Source organism: Pelecanus crispus, chromosome 13 (genome assembly GCF_030463565.1).
Source record: "Pelecanus crispus isolate bPelCri1 chromosome 13, bPelCri1.pri, whole genome shotgun sequence".
NCBI lineage: Eukaryota > Metazoa > Chordata > Aves > Pelecaniformes > Pelecanidae > Pelecanus > Pelecanus crispus.
In genome coordinates, this window is record NC_134655.1 from 15,366,782 (window position 1) to 15,394,565 (window position 27,784).

The window sequence follows — 27,784 nt, forward strand, 5'->3', positions numbered from 1 at the left end:
ATGGCCTCCGACAGCGACACCGAGGAGTTCTACGATGCGCCCGAGGACGTGCACCTGGCGGGCGCCTCCCCCGTGCCGTGAGTCCGGCGCGGCCGCCGCCCTGCCCTCCCCTCCCCTGCCCTCCCCTGCCCTCCCCTCCCCTCCCCTCCCCTTCCCTTCCCTCCCCTCCCCTCCCCTCCCCTCCCCTCCCCTCCCTCAGCGCGGCCCTGGGGGGAGGCGGCCGCCCCCGGGCCTTGCGGCTGTCGGGGAGCTCCTGGGGGGAGGGAAGGGGGGCCAGCCCCGAGCCCCGCGGCCCACCGCCTGGAAGCAGCGGGCTCTGCGGCCGGGGAGCGGGGTGCTCGGCCGTCCTGGCCGCGGGCAGGCGGGGCTGCGCTCGGCGGGGGGTTGGCTGAACGAGAGGCGAGCCCGAAAGTCAGGAGGCTGCGAAGAAATCGAGCAGTTCTCGCTCTACTTTCTGAGGCTTGCGGGGATGGCAGTAGCCATTATCTTGATGAGATCATATCTGTCTTCCTTGGGCTGGCAGTACGTAGTTTTTAGAGAAGATGTGCAGAGATGAAATCGGGACCGACAGAACTAATCCCTGAAATATAATAAATGTAAAATATTTTTCTGAAGAAAAAGAAGAGAGCGAGCTTTTTCAGCAACAGGCTAACAGTTGCTGCATGTAAAACAACTTCTAGCGTTGTTTTACTGTCATTTGTTTTTAATGGTGTTGCTTCGATGCTGCTTGTATTTGGCCAGTGTGTGGTTCTGCATAGTGAAGTTTTAACAGCATTTTATAATGTAGATTCCTAGCGCTGTTACCTCAAAACTAACTGTGTCACCGTATTGTTGATGTTAGCCAAATACGCTCCCGCTTTTTAGACAGTAAATATCTCTTTCTGTTGTGTGCTAAACAGGTGATGACTTGTATCAGTTCTGTTTTTCATGTAGTCTGGACCAAACCGCTCCATTATTTGACCTTGCAGGATGAGGTTTCATGTAGGTTGTTCAAAGAGCAATAAGATATGGATTGTGGGATCCATCCATTTGAAGCTTTAATAATTGACTAAGGGCTTGTTTTAATCTCTGTGTCAGTGGTCACTGGGTGCCTAGAACAAAGGAAAGACTAGATCTGTTCTCCTCACCCACACATCCTGTATCAAAGCTCTTCTGAACTTAACTTTTAACGTAGCCTGGTGAAAAGCACATCTTGGCATACAGTTCTGCAAGATGTGCTAAGCCAAATTAACAGCGCTTGTGCTGAAATGAGGTTTTGCTCCATCTCTGGCATTAGTGATCATCAGACTCTTCTATGAGTTCCTTTAACTCAATGTAATTGAAAACAGCTGAAAAACTGAATGGGTTTTGTTGTTTCTAGAAGTTAAAATGGCTGGAACCAGGCAGAGTGGGGACAGGAGACAGTGAAGGTGTGGGGTTTGTGTGGCTATAGAAGCCACAGGCAGGAAGGGGGAAACAGACCTTTTGGTAGAAATGAGCCATAAAATCTGGCCCAACTGCACATCCTACCTTTTATTCGATACGGATAATGCCATATGTCCTGACTTTGCAGGTTTCCCCCACCTGTATCTAAGCCAAACTTGATGATAAGAAGTCACTCACTAGAAATTAAAATGAAAGATGCTTTTAATTTTTCTATTACTCTTCCATAACTTGTAAGGATGCATCATTGACTCAAGTCAATAGAATTCTGTCAGCTTGAGTCAGGTAAGGTGATCTCAGAGGGCTTAGATTCAGTATCTGTATTGCAAACTGTAATTCAGTCTGCTATTGAATCTGTGCTAACAATATGGAGGGTATTTTCTCTAAATAAGCTTTGAGATTTCTTAAGAGCTAATTTCACATTTACGTTGGACACTTTCTGGAAGCAGGCTTGTGGATTGCAGTTTTGAGACCTGTGTGTGTGTAATGGCGTTGAGTTGGGACCCACCAAAAAAAAAAATTCAGAACTTTCTTGTGGGAAGAAGGGCAGCTGAAAACAAATGCTCTCTACAGTTTGAGGTATTTCCTTGTGCGTTCAGTGTTCTGATGATCAGCAAAAACACTTGGGAATCCTTTTTGGCAGCATGTGCTATAGCCAGCTTTTAGCAAAGTGGTGTAGATATATTTACCCTCATTAAAAATGTGGGCTTTGTAGCTTCCTCCCCCCTGCACTGAGTTCTATGTGGGGAAATTTAGTAACTGCTGATATAGAAATTCTGAAAGTGGTGACAACTGCTTAAGTAAACTTGTTGACTTTTTTCCTATTTGTTTGTTTTATTAATTGTCTCTTGTGATGTGGAAGAGCGGCATTTTCAAGTCAAATATAAGCTCCCATCCTACTGTAAGTCAATAGGTACTGATGCTTAAGCCTCTCTCTCAAGGAAAGCACTGTGTCTGCATCCTCAAGTACATATATAACTGGTGCTCTTTAAGAATTAATTAGCAAAAATTGCAGAACTTGTTACAAAATGTGTCTTTCAGATGATAATGGACTGAGTTAGCTCTCCTGGATTGGTGACTTCCGTGAGGTGAAGTGTGTTTAAACCAGATGTTTGGAGACTATTGTATCCCCTCTGGCCATGCCTGTATGCTTCACTTCTGCTGTAGATCTTGCCTTTTACATGTAATTCTGCATTTGACAGGATGTGTGGAGAGTGTCCATCTGTTAGATTATAAGGTCCCAAACAATGTCTGTTTCTATGTGCTTTTCTAGACCCTAGAAAATAGATCTAGGTGCCTTTGTGGACTGGTCAGTGAAGGCATCTATTTGTTATGTAGCCAGAGGAGTACAGAGGTAGTGTGACAGAAGATGCTCTTATTTAACCTCTGTCACTCTGCTTTCAAAACGCTATAACCATGGAAGAGATTTAGAAAAAGACCGTGAAATTTAGAGGCATGAACTTTCCCTTGAAGGAGGATGCCAGCTTTGAGAGAAGGAAAATACAAAGTAAGGTACGTTTGTTTGGATGCAGGCACGTGACAGACCCTCTTATATTTTATTTATAAGAAAAGTGATCCACCCACTCTGAAACCAAGAACTCCCAAACCTAATAGTTTGAACATCATAGCCTAACAGTAAGGGGCAGGCTTGTTCCTGGTGTACTCGTATCCTAAAAACTGTTATGAGAAACCAAACAAAAGGCACTCGATTCAAGAGATGGTGTAGATAATGAGAAATATCCTCTGGTACCTGAATTTAAATTCTTGAATTCTAACTTCGGTAGTCCTATCTTTTTGAAGTTGCTTCGATGCTTTTCCTGAAGAATCTCGTTTTCTTCTAGGAAGATAGATAATGTTAAGTTGTGCCCTGTTGACACATGGGACATGCCTACTACAACTTTTTAGCATGTTGCTAAAAAGCCAACATGCAAAACTGATCTTGGCAGCAAACAGATGGAGTGTGAAGTGTTAGTTATGTTGATGTAGTGACTTGCAGCACTGCAGACAAGTTTCTGCATTCTGAGTTAGCTGAAGTTCCTGAATGCTTTCCAAGGGCAGCCCAAACAGTGCATTACAGGAATGAATCCTTGTGGTTTTGAAGGTGTGGACTGCCACAGAGAGCTACGTCAAGAATAATTGTAGCTTCCTGGCCAGCCATAGGTTAGAGGGAGGAAAATATCGTGTGCCTCTGCAAGCTGAAGGACAGCAGTAAATACAGTTAGTGGGCTGGTTGCTCAACCTGTATGTTCTGTGCAGCATACTGCTCCTATATGTACACTTTAAACCTCTTTTCATCTGCCTGTTAGCACACCTGCTTTGTAACAATGTAAACAATGTACATCCTTCCAGGAAAACAGGCAGCGTGGTTCTGGGATTTGACCAAGGCCAGTCATTCACATGATTGAATTTTTCTGATGGGCTAAGTGTTTTGTTTTCTGTCACAAAACTTCTCAACAATGTGTTGAAAATGTGAAGCTTATTTAGAATAGGTACTAGGCTGGAGCTACCTGATAGTGGGAATGGCAGCTTCCTATAGTCTGGTCAGTATTAGGATGAATTTGACAGCTAAATAAATAAATAAATAAAAATTCTGCAGGAGTTTATTTGACTATCAGATTAATCAGGCATCTGCTTATGTTTGTGCAGGTGAAATGAGGTTTTTCTTTGAATTTTGTTTAATCTTTGTAGATAACCTCGAACCCTTCCTTTGCTAAACTGGTGTTACAGTGGTATCATGTAAGAAAACTTGTTAGAAGTGTTTTATGTGAAATGCAGTCTACAAGATATGTTGCTATCAATTTTTAAATCCCGCTATTTACTAAACAATCATACTAGAAAACAAAATTAAGTTTTTGCCTTATGTCTTCGGTGGCATATCTCAGTCTTGATGTTCTGCCTGATAACCTCATAAAGCTACAGACCTTTGAAAGCAAAATCGATATTGGGTCATTGGACTGATCTTCATAGAAGTGTCTTCAGATACTTTTGCCACTATATGTACTTTTTTAAAAAATGCAAGCATTTCAGATACTGCATCCGTAAAACTAGTGGTCTTAAAGTAAAACCAGGGAGCTGAGAAGGCTGGTAACTTCAGAGGATTGGGAAGGCAAGACCATTCCAGAGTAATGTTGAACTACAAGAGACTTCAGTTACCAAACTTATTCTGTGACCGACTTTGTCTTTATAAATGTAATAGCACATAAGCAGCAACTAATCATGGCTAAGGGAGTGGTAGTGCTTATAAACACATAGCTCAAATAATCTCAGGCAAGCCACTAAACTTATTTGGCTATATTATAAACTGATCTGAAAGTGGTATTATTCCCAAACAGTTACAGAAGCTTTGCAATGTTTTAAAAGCATGTAATTTCAAGGACAAAGCTTCAGCTTAACATGACAGGTATGTGTGCTGTATCAAGCTATCAGCACTAAGTTATATAATATACCTGCTATCTCTGTAACCTTTATCACTTGAGCAGCTTTTTCCCCAAGGTAAAGCACGAGAGTGGGAAATAACATCTGTTTTAGTTTGAGTGTGGATTTTCCATAAAACTAATTAGCTAAAGAAGTCTGAAAGGGTAGATATTTGAACCTCATATTTTGTGTTACCAGTGGAGGAATGATTTGCCTGTACCAGAAGTGACATGCTAATTGATGGTAAGTGTCACCACAGAAAACTGAAGTATCTATTTGCAGTTGAGGAATTTGTATTTTATTTAGGTTGTAAAGTCTTAGCATTGCCTTGTATGACACCTTGCTGAAGCCTAGGCATTAATGTTGTAATTATATATTTCATTGTTAAAGTCATCTTGTGGATTTAATGAACTGACACGCATTTCTGCCACTATTTCTAAGGAAATCCAAGAGTTGATAGTGCAACTGGAAATGTTTCAGTAACTAGAAATTCAACACAGGCTGTGGCCTTTCCCAGCAATATATTTTGGAAGACAAAAGACGTATTTGTTTTTTCAGGTCAAAATACTGATTTTGCTCTTTTTTTGCACGCTGGTGTTAGCACTTTCTAGGAGGATTATGCATTGAAACAGTGTTGTGGATTGTGCATCTTAAGCATCAATATCTGGACAGAAGCATCTAGGTTTAAGTTGTTAAATTAGTTACAAATTATACAGTCTTTATATACCAATCCACTGTACTTTCTTGTTTACTTAACTCTGCTGTATAAATGTGTTTCTTTTTGTAATGAAATGCTTTCAGGTAGTAAAGAGAAGAACTGAAATTCTTAAAAATCAAATGGAAATAGTTTTCTTTTTCAGAAGGTATGGTCCCTTGAAACCATCATTTTGGAGGCAGGAGGGGCAAATTAGACTTAGATATCTATATTTGTCTCTGTTGCTCGGTACAAGATGATATTCAGAGTTGTTGAGTGTCACTGACCTTGGTAGCCAGCAGGGATGCTTGTACAATCCATGCTGTAGTTCATTGATAGTAAGCTTTTAAGTAATCTATAACTCGGTCTCTGCTTGTGACCAACAAACTAATAGAATAGGCTGATTTGGAAGGGACCACAGAAGATCATCTATTTCAGCCTTTCAGCGTCTTTATATATGAGTAAGATCCTGTAGTCAGAATAAGCAGTGCGACCTAATATTTAAATATCTTCTAGAATTCTGAAAATCTTGTAGAAAATGGAAGTTCAGGATATAGTAAGAGTTGACCGTTCACTGACTGGATTGAGTGGCGACCTGAAGAGAAGTAATTATTTGATACCATTCCCCTAAGATACCTTGTTCTTTCATGTAATTAGTGAAATGAGAGGTTATGTGTGAGTGGATGCTAATGCAAATTCACTGTTTCAGAGTATGCATTTTGGAAAGTAGTGCAAAACTAGTTCCCTCCTGTTACAATGTACGTACTTCTATTTGTACCAAGTGCCACAATTAGAAACAAGACCTTATGTTGACTGGAGAGACTGAAGGGCAGAATGACTATGATAGTGTTGACTCTACAGATTAGAGTTCAGGCACTTGATTTGCAAGCTCTTAGAGCATTTGTATGTACTTCTGCTTTCTGAGAGTTTTGGTTTCTTGATGTCCACCTGTGCTCCATGTACATGCTAATTTTAAATTCTCTGTAATGAGAAATGTTTTTAAATCTGTACTTGGAATAGCATCAGTTTATTAGAAAAGGGTGAGAGAAATATGATTTCTAGAAGATTCTGCTGAAAAACTCAGGGGTTGTAGAAGCTGTGGATCTGTGTGTTGTAGATAGTTGAGCGCTTTATGTGGAGCCTTTTGTGTAAAGGAGTGGTATGTGAGAAGCATTCACTTTGTTGCTGGTCTGAAGTATCAAGTATACCTTCACTGTAAAGGAAATCTGTATTATAGACTGTTTAATATGAAGCTTACCATCAAGGGATTTTTTTTTTCTTGGAGCTCTACCTAAGTCTGTCTTCTCTTTCTAACAGGTCACCAACAAAAGTTGGATCCTATGTATTAAAGGTGAGTTTCTTCTTAAAATTGATCAAATGCTTATTGAGGAACATAATGTTGAGCATTTCTACTTAAGGTAGATGTGCTACAGTAGCCCTAACATCTACACAGACAGGAAACTTTAGTCTTTCCTTGTTGTAGGTAGCAACTGTTGTGCTTATGTCTCTTGAAGTTCCAACTTTACTTTTATTTAGGGTATGTTAACATGTCTTGAAGCTAATTTTATTCTGAAGTGTGTATGTGCAATTTAACTGAGCTCTACTTAATTACTAGACTACTCTCAAGTAATTTGTGAGTAGTAAGCAAGTCTCTGCAGCACTTGGTTTTTGGTCTCTATTTATATGAAATAGTTGACTTTGCTTTCTTCTGTCTTCAAAATAAGAAACGTCTTAGTGTTTGTACTTCAAAAGCCTTCCCTCTAGGTTATGTGAAGATAAAACACTATATTTAGCTTAATGAGACAGCATTGCCACTTCCCACGCAGGTAATTGTTATGCTGCATCTGTGCATAGTGACAGTGCAGCTGAATCTGACACACATTGAAAAAGTGAGGAGTTGGAACCTTGTACAAATAACACTCATTTCCTGGTCTTAGAAGGGTCAAAGGTGATGCTATGCAACACTGTTGACATAGAGTAAAGAAGGATTGACATTTTGTCTGCAACGTGTTGGGAGACTGTAGTGACAATAGTGTTTCTGATATGTCAGCAGCACTCTGCTCTGAATCAATAATCTTTTTACAGTGATACCATATCTTATGGTATCTCTTATGAAACAGAGAGTTATCCCCTATTTTGTGTTCTCTTTAATGTTCCTTTAATGACTAAGTATTACGCGTGTAAGCCTTTCAAGAAATATTGCTCTATCATTCTGACTAAACTCAGTGCAATCAATGAACTTCAAAACTAACTTTAACGTATTGTTGACTGAATTATTAGCTATGAAGTTCTGTATGTTGCTTGTAGGTTTTTTATTTTTTAAGTATCTTCTTAAGTCATTTGTTCAAAGCTAAGTTTTTGAAGTTGGAAAAAGTACTTGCTTCTCTGATTGGCACCTTACCAGCTGAGTGAATGTGTGACTAATGGTATCGCTTGTCTTGGAATGGGTAAGAAATATTTCCTAAGTCCAAAGTTTAACAGGTGTGTGAGTTTAATGTCAATAAAATTAGAAATTAATATAATGGGCTTCTGTAGACACTGATTTCACTTAAGTATTTAAGTCATCATACCTTTGAAGATAGGGGAGGGAGCAGAGAAAGAGGAATTTTTCTGTAATTGCAGCTGTCTCTGCATGATATGCCATTTCTTGAGGTCAGAGCACTCAAAGATGGATGTCTACAAGAGTTGTGTGGCTTTTTTCAAACATACTGTAATATGTTAGTATACTATAAAAATTCTGTTTGACTAGCTAAGTGTCTAAAAAAAGTCTAAGGAGAAATTTCTTAGATATCTGTACTAGACAGTCACTCTAAATCTTGTCAAGGTCCAAAAAAAATACAGGGAGGTCTTTTAAAATACCTATTTGATATGGAGATTATGTATCTGGTACATATCCGAAACTGTATAAGCGGAATTAAATTAATAGCCTAACAAAAATAGTTTATAATTGTAACAGCTAGCCTTTGGGGGCTTTAACATTGTGGGGAGACAGTAGAGGACTGCTGAGCTCAACAGAAGAGAGTTTTGTATCTGTAGACAGGAAGGAGGAGTAGAACAGCAGTTCTGTATCTCAGCTCAGGGAATCAGTTGAGGTGTTTGGCTTTTTATTAATGTTTTAAGCTCAGTTACTTAATTCTTTGAGCCAGTTGTGAGGAGTTTTTTGTGAGACAAATACAGGTTTTTACCTGTAGCTTTGATCACCAAATAGACTGTGCAGGATGGTCAAACAGTGGAACAAGTTGCACGGAGATGATGTGCAGTCTCCATCCTTGGAATATAGTCAAAACCTGACTGGATACATCTCTGAGCAACTTGTTCTAGTTGGCTCTGCTTTGAGGACTGCAGCATCTCCACAGGTCCCTTCCAACGTCAAGGATTCTATCGATTCCCCTTTAGATATTGCTAATATATATGCTTATAGGCAATACGATCAATGATTCATGGCATATGATGAAGTTCCTACTAGACCATATTAACTGAGGTTAAAGCAGGCTTCTGGTTAAAGCAGTATCCTTCTATGGTATAAACTACTTGCTTTTCTGAACCTAAGATTTTTCAGGAATTCATGAGTGTGTTCACTCACAACTAGAATGTTTTCAGTTCTGTTTTAAGACTTTGTATAGAATATCCATACTTAACATGCCCAAAATGTAATCTAATTCTGATATTCCTAGGGCTGCCTATATTAAGTATGATTTAAACTTTTTTTTTATTAAACACTTAAAACCATTACAAAGATTACATTATTACTACATTATTTTGGCACACGAGGCCACCTTCAGTGAATTGCTTTTATTAATCCTTTGTTTGGTAGGATATGCCAAAGTGTTGATGCTGTTTGCACATCTCGAAGCTATACTTCTTAAACTGCAAGCTGACTTCACATCGGTAGTATAATATCCTGGTAGTATACATATATAAAGAATAAATAGTATACTCAGCTTTGAATATTCATGCAGTCTTTCATCCAAATGTTCTGAAAATGTTCTTGGTTTTTTGCTTAAATCCAGTCATTTCATTTGTTCTGCTGCAGTTTATTTAGATTTTGGAAGGATCTGCATGAAGATGACTGATGGCAAAAATAGACAATGTGCACTAGGAGTAAATTGTAGAACGAAAGATTCCATGTCAGAACCTCAAAGGCATATTTGTGACCGCTTGATAGATCTGCCTGACTTAACCTGGAAATTTCTAAAAAAGTTTATATTATATGTTGTGATAATACAGTTCTTGCATCCTTTCCCACAAGCTGATAAAGAAGAAAATATTTTAATACGGATTTTCCTTGCTGCAGATTATTCAATGTGTATGTTTCTCTAAACTTCATGCTACCTTCAATTTTATTTTAGTTGAGGTTGAAAACTCTTAAAGATAACTGCCTTTTTTGTTTAATAGTGTGCAGGCTTTCTCTCTCTGTATGGTGGTGTCAAATATTCTTCATGGGTATTGTGCATTGCTGTTTAAACATCTATCTGATAGCAGTAACGTGTGAAAATGTAGTAGAATTCTTGTCCTTTATGCTATTTAATTTGTTGTAGCTATATTTTTGTTAGATCATCTTACTGAAGGACTTACTACCATCATCTTGTGGTATCTACCATCTTTTTTCCACAGGATACAGACAGCAAGCTACACAAAGCTGGAAATGAAACCTTTGTACAAGAAATGAAACAAGATGATTCAAAAGAGGTTAGTTAAATATTGCTTTGCACTTCCAGTATCACACTAGAATTATTAAATAATTTCATAATCAGTCTTCATCCTGAAACTAACGTAGGCTAGAATTTGTTGTTAATGTTAGTAAGAGTGTCCATCAAAAGGGTAAATATGAAACTAAGTGTTCTAAAAACATATTTAGGATTTACCAGTGTTGTATAGTATGTGTAATTTACAGGATCATATTTAGCAGTGTATGAGAACTCTGAAGAGTGAACAGCTCGTTTCCTAACTTTCTCTCAAAGTATATTAAAGAGGAATGGAAATTAGTCACTTTGTTTTATTTTTCAGTTTTGCCTATTTCTGCACCTAGATCTCCAGAATTTTAAAACAAAATACATTTTATATACAAAGCAACTCTTCATTGGAGAGTTCTTGTGGGTGTTGTACAGCCTGGCTGGTAAGTGTACCCTAGAAATGCCTGCTATTTAACAGTAGAATGGGTTTGGTTTTGTTTTTTTAGATTATTGACAGTATTATAGAAGAAAGTCAGAAGGCACAACAACTGGATGATGATTCTTTAGCTTCTAGAGGAAAAGAACTGACTGTTCCAACTTCAGATGCAAATACTTGGATTTCTGGAGCAGGTATCATTAGTAGTATTCCAGAAGTATTAGCTGCTAAAATATCGTTACAAGAAGACCGTAGAGAACCGGTGTATCAGAGTGTGTGTAAGGACACTGAGTTGGAGTCAGGGAAGCTTTTGTTTACTTCTGAGCAACAGGAAGTTCATAAACTAACAAAAGTAACAAATGCAACTGACCATGAAATGGATGAAACTGAAGCACAAGAAGAAATGTCAAAAAATGAGGATGTAACAGACAAGAAAGAGACAAATGCTGTAGAACAAGTGGCTTCAGATTTGTCTACCAAAGACCTTTCTACAGCAGAAGAAATGCCTCCAGCAAAACCACCAAGGCAGCTTACTGTAGAACCTGATATAGTTGCTAGTACAAAGAAGCCTGTCCCAGCACGGCCACCACCTCCAACAAATGTTCCTCCTCCAAGACCACCACCACCTGCACGACCAGCTCCACCGCCCCGGAAGAAGAAGAGTGAACTGGATTTTGAAGTGCAAAAGCCTATCTTAGAAGGCAAGTATTCTATTTTAGATGGCTTTAGTTATCTACATGCTTACTATTTTTGTGTTTTGAGTGAAGAATCATTCAATCTGACAATTTTAGTCTAGTTAATGTCTAAATGAGGAAGAAAAAGTTTTTCAACAATCTTAGCTTCTTAAAGTGGAGAAATACCCTTTTGCATGACAAGTGTTCCTAATTCATAGACGTTCTTGTAAACAACACTTCCTACCAAAATAGTTACTTCTGTAGCAAGGAGAAGTTAACCTCATCAATATAGAAACAAAAACAGTTACACGCTTCAAATAAGCTGTGTGATCTGTGTTGGCGTAGAAATACAAGTCAAGAGGTAAACTGAGGCCTCATGAAAATGAGTAGTCCTAGGTTACTAGGGAAATTACTAAAAAAAAAAAAAATTAATAAAACTTAAGAGGACTAGGTGTGAAATCATGCCTGTGCCTCCAGCTATATATGAAATATATAATTGATAAGGCAGATTTGGTGGCAGTTGATGTTTAAAAATAATCAAACTTGTCAGAAAGGGTGTTTGGGAGTATGATGTTAGGATTTTAACAATCTGTAGACTGTCTATGGCAAGTGTTATGCTGCTCTTTCTAATATGAATCTCTTTTCAGTTTCTCGAGAGAACTTCACAGCTGGTGGTCTTTTAACTCCAAGTACAGTGACAGAAGGCATGCCCAAAGATTCTCAGCCTTCTTTGGATTTGGCAAGTGCAACTAGCGGAGATAAAATCGTCACTGCACAGGTACGGGGAAATGATTTTAAATTCAATAACTGTAACATTTTCTGTCACTTCAGTGTTACACTGGAAATAATGTGTTCTGTCTGCAAAATTTCAGGAAAATGGGAAAGCAGCTGATGGCCAAACAACAAATGAAGTACTTGGACCACAAAGACCCAGGTCTAATTCTGGAAGAGAGCTCACAGATGAGGTATTAATGAATGTGGTCTGTACATAATACATTTTTGTACTTGCTTTTCCAGTCTGTGAAATGGAGTAGTCACACATCGCTCTTTGCACTCTGAACCACTATATGCTGTGACCAGGGGTGCAAACAGGAGTAGTGCCATGCAGGCTTTGTCCACCTAAGCACTTTGTGGTCCCGGAGTCATACGTAGTATTAGTAAGTGTGAGCTGTAGTAGATCCGAAATGCTATGAGTTTGTGTTGTAGCTATGCAAACATGTTAGAAAATTTCAGTGAGAGGGAACACCAGCAAACTTGGCCTTTTGTCATGTCTCTAAAAGGGAAAGGAGTCAGCAATAGGAGAATAATTTTCCTAATATTAAGAAATCGTTTCTTCGGTTAATAACTGCCATTAATCCTAATGATGTTATTGAGCTGCTGCCAGTTTTTATTTATGTATATCTGTGTATATTTTTTTGCTGCTGCTGAACAGATGTATGATCATGAACAGATCATACCAAAACCCTTTTCCTTTGTGTGGTACTAGTTAGGTCTAAATGCTTTTTCTCCATAGGTAAAGGTTGTCTTTGACTAAATCTAAGCTACAGCTGTTAGAATACCCGAAAGGGGAAGACTTCAAAATCTTTTTAATTCCATAATATGTTCAATACTAGCATTGAAGGTGTCAGGCAGTGGTTGATGTCTGTACAGCTGCATTTCTGATTTATGAAGTTGAAGCTTGTGGTGACGTGTAATTGTCCGTCTGTATATAGTAGTTGATAATGTTTGTGCTAACATGCTGAAAGCAATTTTAAGTTAAACTTAGTCTTTGTAAAATAAATATATAGTGAGCTGCACAATTTCCCGTTAAGATAAATAATCTGTAAGATTGGGTGATTTATATTTTGCCCTAGGTTTTGGAGTCTAATCAAGTCGTCTTGATTTCACATCTTATTTTTTTCCATAGGAAATTCTGGCAAGTGTAATGATAAAAAACCTTGATACAGGTGAAGAAATACCCCTGAGTTTGGCAGAAGAAAAGCTGCCCACAGGCATTAATCCCCTAACTTTGCATATCATGAGGAGAACTAAAGAGTATGTCAGGTATGAATGATGACAGCTTTCAGCTCTTTCTGATACTGTTGCTCTCGTAGTTTTTGCATACATGGAGGCAGCTCTTATGCAAGTAGAGTCCCAATCCATCTGTCTCTGACTAATTTGAGTGCTAATTCCCAGTTCTCTATGAACTAGGCTGTTTATTGAATTCTTTTAAGTTAACTAAAAGTTGATGATATTGCTAGAACTTGACAGGCAAGTATTTCTGAAAATTCAGCTGAACTACAATTAGCACTTGATGTGTTCAATGTTGTCATTTCTATGCTGAATTAAACACAGTTTGTGTTCAAGTACTATATGCTGTTCATGCTACCACCTCCTGTAGCATTTTCAGTGTTTAATTTAGTAGACTTCAGTGCTCTGAAGATCTGTAGTCATCAGTATAGCTGACTACTTTGAGGTTTTCCTGTCCTCAACAGAGCTTTAGGCCCTTTAAGTGTTTAAAACTGAGCCTGTTTATAAACCTTGATAGAAAAATACAGTTTCTTAATGGTCAGGAAATTGTGTCAGTCTCATCAGACAATTTTAGGATTTTTGTATTGCTGTACTGTCATTGAAAGCTCACTTCTGTAGAACTGTACACTTCTGTGTACAAACTTCTGTTTCAGAATTAACCAGTATTAATTTATTTGATCTGTGGAAAGCAAGGTATGAGAACAAGGTGGCATGTTACCAATTCCTAGTAATGTAATATATTTTGTCTGCTCTTAGCTTTCAAAGTGTCACAATAAGCTTAAAGTTTTGAATTTATGGAAGGGAGTAATGTATCTTTGGCATCTGGAGTGTGTATACAGTTTTAATATCAAGATGCCTAAGAATTGAAAGATCTGTTTTATTACTTGATTAACATCACATCCATGTATTTCCAGTGTGTTACATGAAGGAATAAAGATGGATCCTAAAATGCAGATCCTACTTTACTAATGTTTCGTTCAATTTAGATTCATTATGATTTCGTATTAAACAATCACTTCTGTATTTCCTAGTAACGATGCAGCACAGTCTGATGATGAAGACAAAATGCAGGCACAGCAAACCGATTCTGATGGAGGGAGGTTAAAACAAAAAACGTAAGATGCTGTTTCATATCCCTACAAAGAAAAGGCAGGTTTTGTTTTTCTAATCTGAAGCTCCCCTTCTGATTTCTGAACAAGGTACCTTTTATGTAGAAGCGATACCTGAATTTACGTAAGCCCATTGCTCTGCAGTTAAACTGAAGATTACATGACTGCTGGCAAATTAAATGCTTATTTTAAGAAGCAGTAATGGAAAGAGATAATACTGCATTTCAAATCAAAACCATTGATTCATACTAGCAAAAAAATGAGAATTTGCCAGTGTTATGTGTTGAAAAAGTGCCATTGCTTTTTAAGGACCCAGCTGAAAAAGTTCCTTGGCAAGTCTGTAAAACGAGCAAAGCACCTTGCTGAAGAATATGGCGAACGTGCTGTAAATAAAGTTAAGAGTGTTCGAGATGAAGGTCAGTGACACTGACTTTTTTTTTTTTAATAGAATAGTCTGTTTATCCTTGGGCTTCTAGGGATCAAAGCTGTCTGAGGGATATACACTGCTGTATACTACCACTGTACAGTTGATGTGTCTTTTTAGAGTTAGAGCTTGTAGCTTGGTAGGCATTCTGAGACTAGCAGGTTACAAGGATGAATTCTTGTAAAGCAGTAGTTGAGAGACCATTTCAGCTAAACCAGTTGAATACTATAATTTTTGTTGTGCTGTTAGAAAGCTGTCTGGATATCAAAATGTAAACCTTTTTGGAAAGGTGTTCCAGGAAAGGTAGAAGTTAGGGTGGTCTTCATTGCTTTAATAAAATCAGATTGTTTTCTGATAACCAGTGCCACCATTAGAATTCTCATGTAGCTGGAGCTCCTATTAGAAGATTTCCCGACTATAACTGTATTCTTCCCTTCTTGTTTCATCAGTGTTTATTTCAGACTGACTTCTAGTACTGCAGTAAGCCAATCTAACCACAGCCTGAGATAAGTGCCATAGAACTGCTGCACTTTAGCATCTTATGTTGCCGCTGGCTGTTTGCCCCAGCTCTTTTGTAATTCTTGTGCTTCATGGGCAAATCACCAGGCCATTTCAGTGTATTCAGTCAGAAGAAACCAATACAATGGAATGGATAATTTTCAGCACACATTAAACTGACAGAAATCACTTAGTGCAGGATCTGCTGAATGCAAGGCCCGGTGCAAAGAAAGGGGCAGAACAAAAATGGATAGCAGTTCTTATTTTCAGTGTTAAGTGTTTGGATTCACTGAAACCTAAAATTATTGTAGATGTATTTGTAGACCTTGATGCAACAGTATTCTTGTTTTGCTTTAAGTTCTTAATATTGTCTGTAAAAATTTGCTAATTCAAGACTAATCTGCTACCAAAATGTATTGGCAAAAACTTACTAATAGATTAAATGTGTGCTGCTATATGTACTGCTGAATTTGTGTTCCTCTTAGTCTTCCATACAGATCAAGATGATCCCTCTTCCAGTGATGATGAAGGGATGCCATATACAAGGCCAGTTAAGTTCAAAGCAGCACATGGCTTCAAGGGACCTTACGATTTTGAACAAATTAAAGTTGTTCAGGATCTCAGTGGAGAGCATATGGTAGGTCTCTTGAATTTCACCTGTGGTTTTGCTGAATCTGTTCAGCCTGAGTTTCAACTTTTAGTTTCCATCTACTTGGTGACCTCCAGAAATGAGTCAGGTTTATTCTTCTTGAAGAGCAGTGTTATTCTGGAAAATAACATTCTGGCAAGAAATGAAAATTTGGCTAGTTTGATCAGATCTTCAGGAAAAAAGAAAAAGTCTGTAGATACTTGACCTTGAGGGATTCTCAAGAGCTTCTCCTTGAGTTTTGGTATTGAGTGGTACTTGGTTTCTTGGTTCCTGCAATTACAAATTTGAAATGGGCTATGTTCCACTACCAGAACTGAGCACAGAGCAGCAGGATTGACCTACTCTGCGAAAAAACTAGTCTGCCTATTAGAGATAAGAACACAAGTATTGAACAGAAGTACTAGGTAGGTTCTGGAGGCAAAAGTGGGGAGAGATTAATGGGGTATGTGGATCAGAATGATAAGGAGGGGAGAGACCGGGATATGATATTTGCAGATGCCTGTGGAGAATGAGGCAGAAAAACTACCTATTCATCACTGTTGAAAGCGTACATTGCTCCCCTGCAGAGTCTGAAATATGTTCTAGTATTCCTGACTTCCCAGATTCTTCTGCTGACAGCAACTGTCTGACAACAACTGAGAGAGTCCCCCATCTTTAAGTGTTAGGATACGGATAATGACCTACAACAATCAGTTTGGTGACTGGAGAATTCAAGCTTGTCATCTACAACTAAAGTTTCCAGTCCTACTGGTAATCTGTCTATGTTAGTTTCCATCATGCCAGTAGTTGACTACTTAAAACCTAGGAAATTCCCCAAAAGCATCCTAAAAGGATGCTAGGTTGGTGGAGTCAAATACCTAATAGCTGTTCATTAAATAACAGGAGGAAATGGAATATTGCTTATATGGTACTGTGTTTTATTGACTACTGACTCTTCAGACTTTGCAATGGAGAAAGAATTGTCTTCATAGGCTTTGCAAAATCCTCATGCCAATTCTGAATTTAACAAATATATGTAGCACTCATTTTGGTTGCCAGAATTGGTGTAACCAAACACAATTTCTATTTAAAAAAAAAAAAAATAGTATTAGCACAGCTTGTGCTAGCTTCAGGTGCAGGTACAAAGACTTGTCAGTTGTACGAATCAAATAGCAGGTTATAAGTCACTCGGAACCCTGGCTTGCTGACTATTACTAACCGTACCAGTTTTAGGCAGAATGCTGTGGTAGCGCTGAGCTCCCTTAACTCCTCTCCTACAGTAATCTGCCTCGTTGGGCTGTTTCTTTCAAACTGTTTTTGCAAGTATGTTGCACAATCCACCAGTCTTAACAATTACTTTTCAGTGTTTTGATCTACAGTTTATTTTACTTATGGTATCTTGTATATGTCCTAAATCTTGTCAGTTTACATTATCGAAAGACATTTTGGTATGGAAAAAGGCACTTTATGTAACTTAAACAATGATCTTTTTATTTTGACAGGGTGCTGTTTGGACAATGAAATTCTCTCACTGCGGTCGATTGCTTGCATCTGCAGGACAGGACAACGTAGTAAGAATTTGGGTTTTAAAGAATGCTTTTGACTATTTCAATAACATGCGAATGAAGTACAACACAGAAGGTAACTTTCTATGCATCGCTAGAGCTCTAAACCACTAGAAATGCAAGTTATTTGGGAACTTGGAGTTGACCATGATGTTTCTGCCTGTTTTCTAGGCCGTGTCTCTCCCTCCCCATCTCAAGAGAGTCTGAATTCTTCAAAGTCTGATACTGATGCAGGGGTATGTACACTACGTATTGGGAGTGGGAGAGGGCGGGTCACATTGTTCTGTAATGCCAGATCTTCATTGTTGCTTTATCCAAACACACGTTAAAGAGTTCTTGGCCTGTGTCTTTGAGGCATAGACAAACTATCTTATCAATAGACACCTTCAGTCAAATACTGTTATCCCTTGTGTATGGGGTGCAAGCAAGAAAGTACATCACTAAACTTAATGCATTACGAAAGCTACATAGCTTTGCTGTGGCCTTCTGCCAGAGGAGATTTGAATGAAATGGGAAAAAATGTACATTGTTGAATTTCCTGTCTTAGTGTTTTGTCTCGGATCATTATTTACAGTTAACATCTGACTTGATGATGTCTTTTCTGAGGAAGGCCAAACTCAACAATGGGATACTCAGAAGCATAATAAAACCTGACATTTTTAAATTTTTCACATCTGTGTAGACTAAAATGGAACATGGCTGACCAAAAGTATTAAGACACTCTTACTTATGGAGTGTTTGGATACTTTAGTAAACTTGCCATTAAAATTAATGTATTTAAGGGTTTTTTTTTTCTGGTTTTGGTTTCCAGTAGTGTAAGAAACATGATAAAATCAGGGTTTAAGCAAAGACTTTAGCAGTAGCATTATTTAATGTGCACTGTTTTGGTGGGGGGCTTGGGGGGGCCAGGAATCTTACCTTAGGTAGGTGAGTAGGCTTGCTTAGCCACACACACCAGGGATGTTGTTTTGAGTAGTTTTTTTCTGGAGAGCTTTTGTGTAGGAACTTCTAGGGTTTTTTTTATTTTGCACCTGTTTATTCTGAAAGGGTCTCTTATTAGGAAGTTATCATTCTTGATATGCACTAGAAACATGGAAACTTTAACTCATAGTTTATATTCTGAATTGGAATGCAGTTTTCAAGATTGATATGCTTTGTTCCAAAAGGTTATCTTCAGATGTTTGCTTAAATTGCTGTCAAGCTTATCCCATTGAATAAAAGCTGTATGGATGGAAAATGTAGAGCTGCTTAATTTGGGGATTTCAAGATGATGTTTCACAGCCCATTGTACTTGAAATGTGTGTTTATTACTTTAGATGTTTATTGCTGAAGTGTTGTTTATTTTAGAGTCATAAGAGTTGTTCTTCAAGTTGTTATTGGCCCTGTACTTTTTGTAAGCAGTAATTGCTTTACTGTTAATTTTTCCAGCTAACATTTTGTAATGTTTCTGTACACTTCTGTGATAGATTTGCAGTGGAGTTGATGAAGACCCAGATGATAAAAATGCCCCGTTTCGTCAACGACCGTTTTGCAAATACAAAGGGCATACAGCAGATCTTCTTGATCTTTCCTGGTCTAAAGTAAGGCACCTTAATACAGACTACACAGTTCTCCCGTGTTTTTCATTGTTTTCTTTTGTCAATTGCCATTGGAACCATACATCTAAACAGTATGAAACAATCATTGAAGTTAAGAGAAAAGATTTGTGGAGACAACAGTTATTCCAGCTGAAATAGTTGGGAAAAAATGAACAAACTTCTTGGGCTTCTCTAATTAAAAGTAATCTTAAAAAAAAACCAAGCTATTAACAATTGCAATTGTGTATTCAATAGCGAAGTCAATATGTTTAGAGTGGGAGGAATTTCCATTGAGCTGTGTGATTTCTGATTTATGGCGTTACCACTTTCCTTGTCTTCAGTACGCTTCACCGGTTTTATGCAGCGTACAGATTCTAAAGTTGCTGAATATGTACATATATCTTAAAATTAGAGAATTACCTTGTGCTTAACTTGGAAAGTGTTTCACATAAAGCTTATTCAGTTAATTCTCCATGGTGGAATACAGTTGTAATTTTAAGAACACAGTATGGCTGAATGATCTTATGCAGGAGAGAGACTCTCACCCCTTCTCTGATGCCTGTTGTGCTTTTTCTTCTCAGAATACTTTAACTGCTTTCCAAGTATTCATTTCCATTGAGATTCTTCCAGAAAACTTTCTGTGACTGAGCATCAGTGTACTTGGCTTAAGGAAAGCACAAATGAGTAATGATTGGTAACCTTGGAATTCTCTTGTTTCACAGAATTATTTCTTGCTTTCTTCTTCTATGGACAAGACTGTCAGATTATGGCACATATCAAGAAGAGAATGTCTTTGCTGTTTCCAGCATATAGACTTTGTCACTGCTATAGCATTCCATCCAAGGGTAAGTGTAACTGCCCTCTTTCTTCTAGGGAGGCAGAATTTGAAATTACAAGAGTCCTCCCCCTTTATTTTCAATTGGGAAAAAGAAATAATTGAGTAATAGAGTTTGTGCACTTTAAAAATATCCCTATTGGATAATATTCCAGAACTTTTAAGCGTTCATCTTCATTAAACTTCACCAGGAGTGGTCCATGTGGTTTAACCATATGTAAGCGTGATATGGAAAGTGAATTGTCTATTGGCTATAACGTCACAGCTGGTATGGTTTTGAGTAACTGTGTGAAAAGTCAGAATTTCCAATGAGGGATGTTGTGATTAAACATTAGTGGAAAAAATCGTAACGAAATAGAGCAGATTGTCCAGAGACCACAAAATCCTTGGGATTGTCAAAAACTTGGCAGGATATAACCCTCTACAGCCTGATCAAACTTTTGAAGCTGTCCTTGCTATGAGCAGGGGAGGTGGACCAGAGACCCCTTCCAACCTATCTTATTTGATGATTTTTTAAAAACACTGTAATGAAGCTTCCTAATACTAATAAAACTCAAGTAGAGGAAAAGCATTTTTCAGTGTTCCCTGAACATACATAACTGGTAGATATACTGGGAACTCTGAAAGGAGCTCTCAACTCCTGACAAGGTTAGCATTTTTCTAACTTATGTTGAGAGGGTAGAAGGTAACTCTGGTACCAGTGAACAATTTTCTAACTTGAGGTGTACGCACTGCATGTGTGTAACCTTGTCAAAAATCTGTAAGAAATCAAACTCCCATTTACCAGAAATTTTAATATTGTCTTTTCAGCCGCCTTAAACATTATAATCAACTCATCCAAGAGCTTTTATTTGGGAGGTTCTGGAGAGGAGCTATTTGAAAATGGGGCAGGAAGGTTTTAAGGAAATCAGGGCATACTCATAGCACAAGTGGAGATTAATGTATTTTGTCGTCTCAGGATGACAGGTACTTCTTAAGTGGTTCATTGGATGGGAAACTCCGACTCTGGAACATTCCTGACAAAAAAGTGGCATTATGGAATGAAGTAGATGGGCAGACAAAATTGATTACAGCTGCCAACTTCTGTCAGAATGGCAAATATGCAGTCATAGGGACATACGATGGAAGATGCATCTTCTATGACACAGAGGTAAGACGTTTTTGAGACTATGTATTTTTTTTTTTTTTTGTTAAATGACAAACAGACTCAAGTCATGCTTATTTAAAGATGAAGAAACAAATCTATTGGAACTTGAAGCAAAATAGTTTAAAGTTTTTACACAGTTATTTCAAATCAGGATGCATTTTAATATCTTTTCAGCACCTGAAGTACCATACACAAATACATGTGCGTTCTACCAGAGGCCGAAATAGAGTTGGAAGAAAAATTACTGGCATTGAACCCTTGCCTGGAGAAAATAAGGTACTGTCTTTCAGTGCAAATTTGGCTCAGTACTGGAGTCTGATATCTATATCTAATGCTTAATAAGTTTGTGCTAAGTCTTGTTTGTAGTCACTGACTTAAACCAGAAGTCTTTTAACACTACTAAAATGAATGCTACTTTTTGTTGATTTAGACTAATATGATACAAAATAGTGGTAAAATAGACTTTTTTTTTAAAATGACATTATGCTGTGATTAATGTAAAGGTGAGAAAAGGCTTATAGATGGCTTTCAGTGAAAATGTCTTTAGCATAACTAACCTCTCAAATTTAATATTCATTTGGACATGTGCTTCATACAGAAGCTGAAAAAATGCTGAAAACTTAGAAGCTGTTATGTAAGCAAGTGTACTCTGTTCTTCAGAATCAGTCCTTATGTTTAGCTTCAGTCTAAGCTGAAGTCTTATGTTGAAAGGGTCAAATTCTCATCAAGCAAAGAATGTGCTGTTGAATATTAAAGTCATAATCTAAAGCTGGAGAGTTTCTCACTTGTATATAAAGTTTCAGGGGTGATGTTGGGTCAACAGTTGACTCTATGAAAGTAGTAGATCAGCAGCTCTTATCACCTATGTTGTATTCTTATCATTGACACAGAAATTACTTAATTCCAAAGACATGCAGAAGATTCAGAAATCAATAGTGCCTTTGGGATTGTGTCAAATGCTGTGGTTGGCATGTTAGATGATGTAATAAAACACAGCTCAGCATTAACTCTTTTGAAAACAAATAGGAAGTTTTGTAATCTGATGGTAATGGTGTTCCAAGAGTTGTCACAAGTTTGTTGCATAAACAATTAGATAAGTAGGGGTCAGTATTTGACTGCTACTCTGCTATACCCTGTTCCTAGCATCTTCTTGAGACTTACTGCTAACCTGCAGTCTGCTCCACTTCTGAGGTACCATAAAAAAGCTAGTTAGCTGAATGCCCTTACTCTTTTTGACATCACTTTCATAGACTTCTCTGTTCCTTATAAGTACATTCAAGCTTCTGATCTGAAAAATGTGAAAAGTAAGTAAACTCGCATCAACCAATAAAAGCTCAATTTGCTTATATAGCAGATAGTGGCCTCTGATCTGTGCTTTGTGCTTGATAGGTCATGACTCTCCAGAAATTTACCTCACTAGAATAGCTGTTCTGCTATATTATTGTGGAATGTGTTCCAAAATATCCTTTGCAAATTGATAAGTGTTCTTTGCACCCACATTTTACTTCAGTAAAGAGCAGCTGTTCTGGTTCAGACCAGTCAGGATGATCTTGACAATGAAGTTGTCTTCTATCCATTGACAGAAGAAGAGAGAGAAACATGTCATTGTCCTAAAACTTGTTCTGCTTTTTTGGACCTATTCTTTGTCTTTGTCACTTTTTTTTTATCAAAAGAACTGGGAATTCTGACCATTTGAATGAACTCTGCTCCTTCTCAGGCATGCTAATGGCTTCCACTTCTGAATTTTATTTATTTCTTTTCTAGATTCTAGTGACATCAAATGATTCCAGAATCAGATTGTATGACCTAAGAGATCTGTCTTTATCTATGAAATACAAAGGTTATGTCAACAGCAGCAGCCAAATCAAAGCCAGCTTTAGGTAAGACAGTGTTATAGCAATGGAGTTGTTGGATTTGGGAAATGCTGTGGCTGAAGTACAGAGGCTTTCGTTTAAATAATCTGTTTACCTTGGTATGCAGCTGAGCCTCTGAAATGTCACTTGGCTCAGAATACAAAGGTAACTAAAGGCTCTGGTCAGGAATGACAATGCTGCCTATGAGCAGGGAGCTTCTGTGGATGAGTGAATCCTCTCATATTGACAGTACAAAGCATGTCCATTACTACTGCTGTAAATGCAGGAACTGTGCTAGAACTGGTGGGGCTGGGACACAGCATCTTTTCTTTCCTCTGTGAAAAATAGGGTTTGTCTCCTTAAAGGTACTGTTGCAGATGTGTTGGTCACCCGACTGTTGCCCAAGGCTGTTGGTCACTGCCTGTGTATCATCACTGTCAGGAAACAGCCTACAAATCTGAGTTGGAATTTTTTTCTTCTTTCTCTGTGCTTTTCTGAGTTTGAGTATATTACTGTGGCTGTCGTAGAAATACCGGTTTTTAAGGTAGTAAAAGAGAGGGAGTAGAGGGAGAAGAATATTTGTTCTATTCGCTCTTTGAGTCTTGCAGAAGCCAAAGGGGAAAAATGCTTGGGCATCTGTTTAACCTGGATGTTTGAGCAGAGGAGGGCGGCAGTGCTTAAGGAATAATGCCAAATTTAATCTTGATTGTCAGCCTTTGGCCTTTGAAAGCACCTTTAAGGCTGACCCAGTGTTTCACAGAATGGCTGAGGTTGGAAGGGACCTCTGGAGGTCATCTTGTCCAGCCCCGCTGCTTCAAGATTAATTTTCCAAATTAAGTCATCCCTACTTATAGGGCTGTGGCATAGTTAGCATTAGAGTTTAGATATGTAGCATATTCATGCAATGGGTAAATTAAAAGTAAATACTTGAGTTGGACTTGCAGGTACTGTTTTGTCTCTGTCAGTGTGCATTATACAGTTATAAGACTGGTTACAGTCTTGTTGAATGCCTTTCGTCTTCTGCCTGCGTGGATTTTTTTTTGCCCATGATTGTATTGTAAACAATTCCTGTTGCACAGTCTCAGGTGTTCATACAGGTTCCAGACTCAAACAGATGCAAATTGCACTTAAAGATTATGCCATTTTCTTGTTGCTGAGTATAGCTGTTAGACTAACCCTCTTCTATGTCGGAAGCTGCAGGAGAACAGCTTCTGTGTGCTGTTCATGAGAACTATTTTTTTCTTCTAGAGGGAGAGCATCAGGAAGCTTGCATGCACATTCATTTAAGGACTGTGTATTTTTTTGAGCTGCAGTCATTAAAATGAAGGATTAGTTTGAATTATGAACTCAGCCTGGTTGCACTTGTAAAGCTGCAAGTCCTGTGGAGAGCTATTGTAAGAGTTGCTTGAAGAGCTAAGAAAAGTAATGTTTTTCCTTCTTTGAATCTTCAGCCATGACTTTACCTACATTGTAAGTGGTTCGGAAGATAAATATGTTTATATTTGGAGTACATACCATGACCTGAGCAAGTTTACATCTGTAAGAAGAGACCGTAATGACTTCTGGGAAGGCATTAAAGGTAAAGATCAACTTGTGATCTTTGTCTTATTGAAGTTCATATGACTTCAAAAATTAAGTATTTTTATCTTCTAGTTTTTATTTGCTCAGCAGTGCTATTGATTTAGTTTGAACAAATTATTAGCAAGATGCATTGCAATTGGTGGATTTTCAATAAGTGGACTGTCAGAAAACCTTGTCCACAGGAAACTCTCTACAGATGTGTGATTGGGATGGCAAGAGACAAAGTAGCTGAGAGTTTGTCCAGCTTCAGTAAGAGATTATGAATGAATATAATGTTTCACTGGCAGAACTTGGTTGTATAAGTGTAGTAATCAACATAATTATCAATCCTTAGATCCTTTATGGAAAAGTGACTTTGAAAATAAATGCAAATGTTTTTTCTTTCATGGTGAGATTTAAAAGAAAAAAAAAAAAAGACCAACTTTTATCTCCTACACACACACAGCGGGACCATGTTTATATCAAACATGTTTTGGAGCTCTTGCCATTTAGTTTTGGGCACTTAACAGGAACTTCTGAGATCCCTAAGCTTATAAAACAATCACAGTTGCTCCTTGAATGATGAGCTTACCTGGTGCCACTAGCACTGAGATTCTTGGATGTTTACTAAAATTTATGCCTGCTATTCTTGTAAAATTAACAATTCCTTGAAATAAGGTAATCAAAATCGGATTGTCTTTCTGAAGCGCATAATGCAGTGGTCACATCTGCAATTTTTGCTCCCAATCCTGGTTTGATGGTGTCACTGGAAACTTCTGAAAAGCAAGAAGCTGAAAGTAAGGGAGAAGATTGTGAAACATCAGATACCATACCCTCTGGTAGGTGTTTAAGATGAGCTCTGCTTGATACCATGATATGAGGAGGAAAAGATTATGAAGAATACTTTCAATTTAGGAGGGGGGTTTCTTGAGATGAAAAGTCCTTGCAGTGGCATGGATATATATTCCTACCTTAGCAGTTGAACATTTTTGCAGCTGTTGCATTCTTAAAACCTGAGAGAATGTGAAGTGAGGGGCATAGCTGTTGACCTGTGTACTTTCAGATTATTGTTTTTACGCTTGAGCTGTTAGGAGGTAGAACTGTACCAAAATATAACAAAAAAGTCCTTCTCCTAGAAATGCAGATGTTTCTTGGAAGTGTTGGCTAGATAACAAGAATGTAATAAAGGAAGAAGGGTGTCACAGTGATAGGCTATCTTTTAATGAGAGGTTGATTTTTTTTTTTTTAATTTTCTTTAATGAACTAACAGTTTATTCTCTTTCCTTATTAAGGAGCTTTGAAGACAGATCACACAGAAGTGCTTTTATCGGCTGACTTTACTGGAGCAATCAAAGTCTTCATTAACAAAAAGAAATATGTATCTTAGTTGTTTTGCAACTGACAGCATAAAGCTATGGTACTGTGGGATTAAAATTCCATAAATAATGTGGGCAAAAGCAAAGTATCTAATATAATAATGTTACAGGCTGATTTATTTTTAAATCTTTATTTTAGGGCTACTCAAATACTGGATCCTTTGAAAGCAGTGTCTACCTATTAACACCTGGGCTTGTAGAATAGAAAGGAATGTGTAAGAATAATCCTGCCAAACATTAGACTCTAAACTTTCTACAAACAGTTGTTTTGCAACATAATTGTGAATCTGCACAGGTTTCTGCACGAAAACGTATTCACACATGTGTGTGCCTTTTGGTTACATGCACTAATTTGAACATATATTGAAAGGATTTTAGTGGTGCTTGTGGCCACTAGATGTCAGGAGTGGGGACTGGAAGGGAAGGTTGGAGGTATGGCTGGAAAAATGCTGAATAATTAGTCTGTCTCTGCACAAAATTCCATTTGAGAAAGATCTTGAATTTGTAGTAGCTATTGTTCAGAATTTTAAGTTATGCAAGTTTTTGATGGGTCAGCAACCACGTGTAAATGTTTTTATAAATTTCTCAACTTCAGGACATGAAAATTTTTTTGTTGTCTTTTAATTGTTGTGGACTTTAGATTCCTTATATATAATTTTTTGCACACTGGAGCACAATATTTGTGTAAAGAATTCTCTCATTCCTTGTTCACAGGCACCAGGATATATTCACCTTCCAGCTAAAATTAAGCTGCATTAGAAAGTTCTTATATTTTACAACTATGTAAAATAAACAGTTTACATTTTTTAAGCATTGTAGCTTAAAATTTTAAGTTCTTCTTGTTTGTTTAGTGCCACTGAATTTTGAAAGTCTTTGTAAATATTCGTATAAAACACCTATGAAGTAACGTTCTGGGCACTGTAACCCATGAAATGTTATTGATGGTCAAGTGTTTCAGAAAACAGATGTATCATTAAACTTGGTCACACACTTGGAAATGGTTGCTTCTTTTCCATTTTGATTCTTAAATTTGCCTTTTGTCTAAGTAGTTTTGATCTGTTTCTCGTACCATTGATCTTGCATGCACTTGTTAACTTTTCCGTTCTACTTTGCCTGATCTTGTCATTTTTTTGATGACAGCTTTCTTTCTGAAGTAATGGGGAATGGAGTACTGAAACTGAATATTAAACAGAATTAAGAGTAGTTATAGTGTGAGGAGGAAGACTTCAAAAGCATGTAAAGAATCCTCTCCTTCCCATTAGTGGAAGAATGAAGGCATGGAAAGGCAGGAAGTGAGTCTTACTCTTCTTTTAATTCTTTTTTACTCAGGTGAATTTGACCATGACTTTGTAAAATTGTCTTGAACAAGAAAGGCACTTGCAAGGGGTATATCATCAGACAAAATAAATACAAAAATGGTACATGCTATATAAAATTATTTTCAGTTGACACACTTGGAGTAAGTTTGACTCTCAGACTGGAAAATACCTGTATAGATGAGACAAGCTAAACTCTCTCAAGATTTTTTTGTTACTTTGAGCTCCACTGAATTGACAGAAGTGAGGAGAAGCACAAGACGACATGTGGTTTGTGACTCCAAAAATGAGTTTCTGTAACAGGTTATGTAGTAGAAGACTGTAATTGACTGTGATTCCTGTGAGCTGATCCCAGACAGTTCTGGAGCTTGCTATAGATACTCTACATGTTTAGTGAAAAACACAAGCTAAGCAGCTGCATTGTGCAGTATGACTATCATCACTTTGCTAACAGGTACCTTCCCTCTAGTGTCTCGGCACATATGACCTTCCTGTCTCTGGAATTGGAAGCCCAGACTGGAGGAAAAGGCATATGCCCTTTGCATTGTTTTTTTAGGGTTTGCTTATTTTTTT

The 27,784-nt window shown here is 37.8% G+C and overlaps 1 protein-coding gene across 4 annotated transcripts; it reads left to right on the plus strand.

Annotated features, from left to right (window-relative positions):
- On the plus strand, positions 1 to 26,877 carry WDR44 (WD repeat domain 44). 4 transcript variants are annotated; one of them, XM_075720401.1, is made up of 20 exons: positions 1 to 77; positions 6,848 to 6,881; positions 10,145 to 10,219; positions 10,710 to 11,340; positions 11,961 to 12,091; positions 12,186 to 12,278; positions 13,220 to 13,356; positions 14,355 to 14,438; positions 14,742 to 14,848; positions 15,840 to 15,991; positions 17,485 to 17,623; positions 17,719 to 17,783; positions 19,014 to 19,127; positions 19,847 to 19,969; positions 20,918 to 21,109; positions 21,281 to 21,382; positions 22,871 to 22,986; positions 24,411 to 24,538; positions 25,227 to 25,358; positions 25,812 to 26,877. In XM_075720401.1, exons 1-20 carry the CDS (start codon positions 1 to 3, stop codon positions 25,904 to 25,906), a joined length of 2,727 nt encoding a protein of 908 aa, XP_075576516.1. In that variant the 3' UTR covers positions 25,907 to 26,877. The 4 variants fall into 4 exon arrangements, with proteins under 4 accessions (XP_075576516.1, XP_075576519.1, XP_075576520.1 ...); XM_075720403.1 differs by lacking the exon at positions 1 to 77 and adding an exon at positions 405 to 596; XM_075720404.1 differs by lacking the exon at positions 25,812 to 26,877 and having other exon boundaries at positions 25,198 to 25,311.
- Positions 26,878 to 27,784: the final 907 nt, after the last annotated feature.

Coding starts and splice junctions, on each gene's coding strand:
- WDR44 (XM_075720401.1), top strand. CDS start 1: ATGGCCTCCGACAGCGACACCGAGGAGTTCTACGATGCGCCCGAGGAC. Junction 17,624..17,718: donor AATGAAGTACAACACAGAAG/GTAACTTTCTAT, acceptor CCTGTTTTCTAG/GCCGTGTCTCTCCCTCCCCA. Junction 21,383..22,870: donor CCTTGCCTGGAGAAAATAAG/GTACTGTCTTTC, acceptor TTTCTTTTCTAG/ATTCTAGTGACATCAAATGA.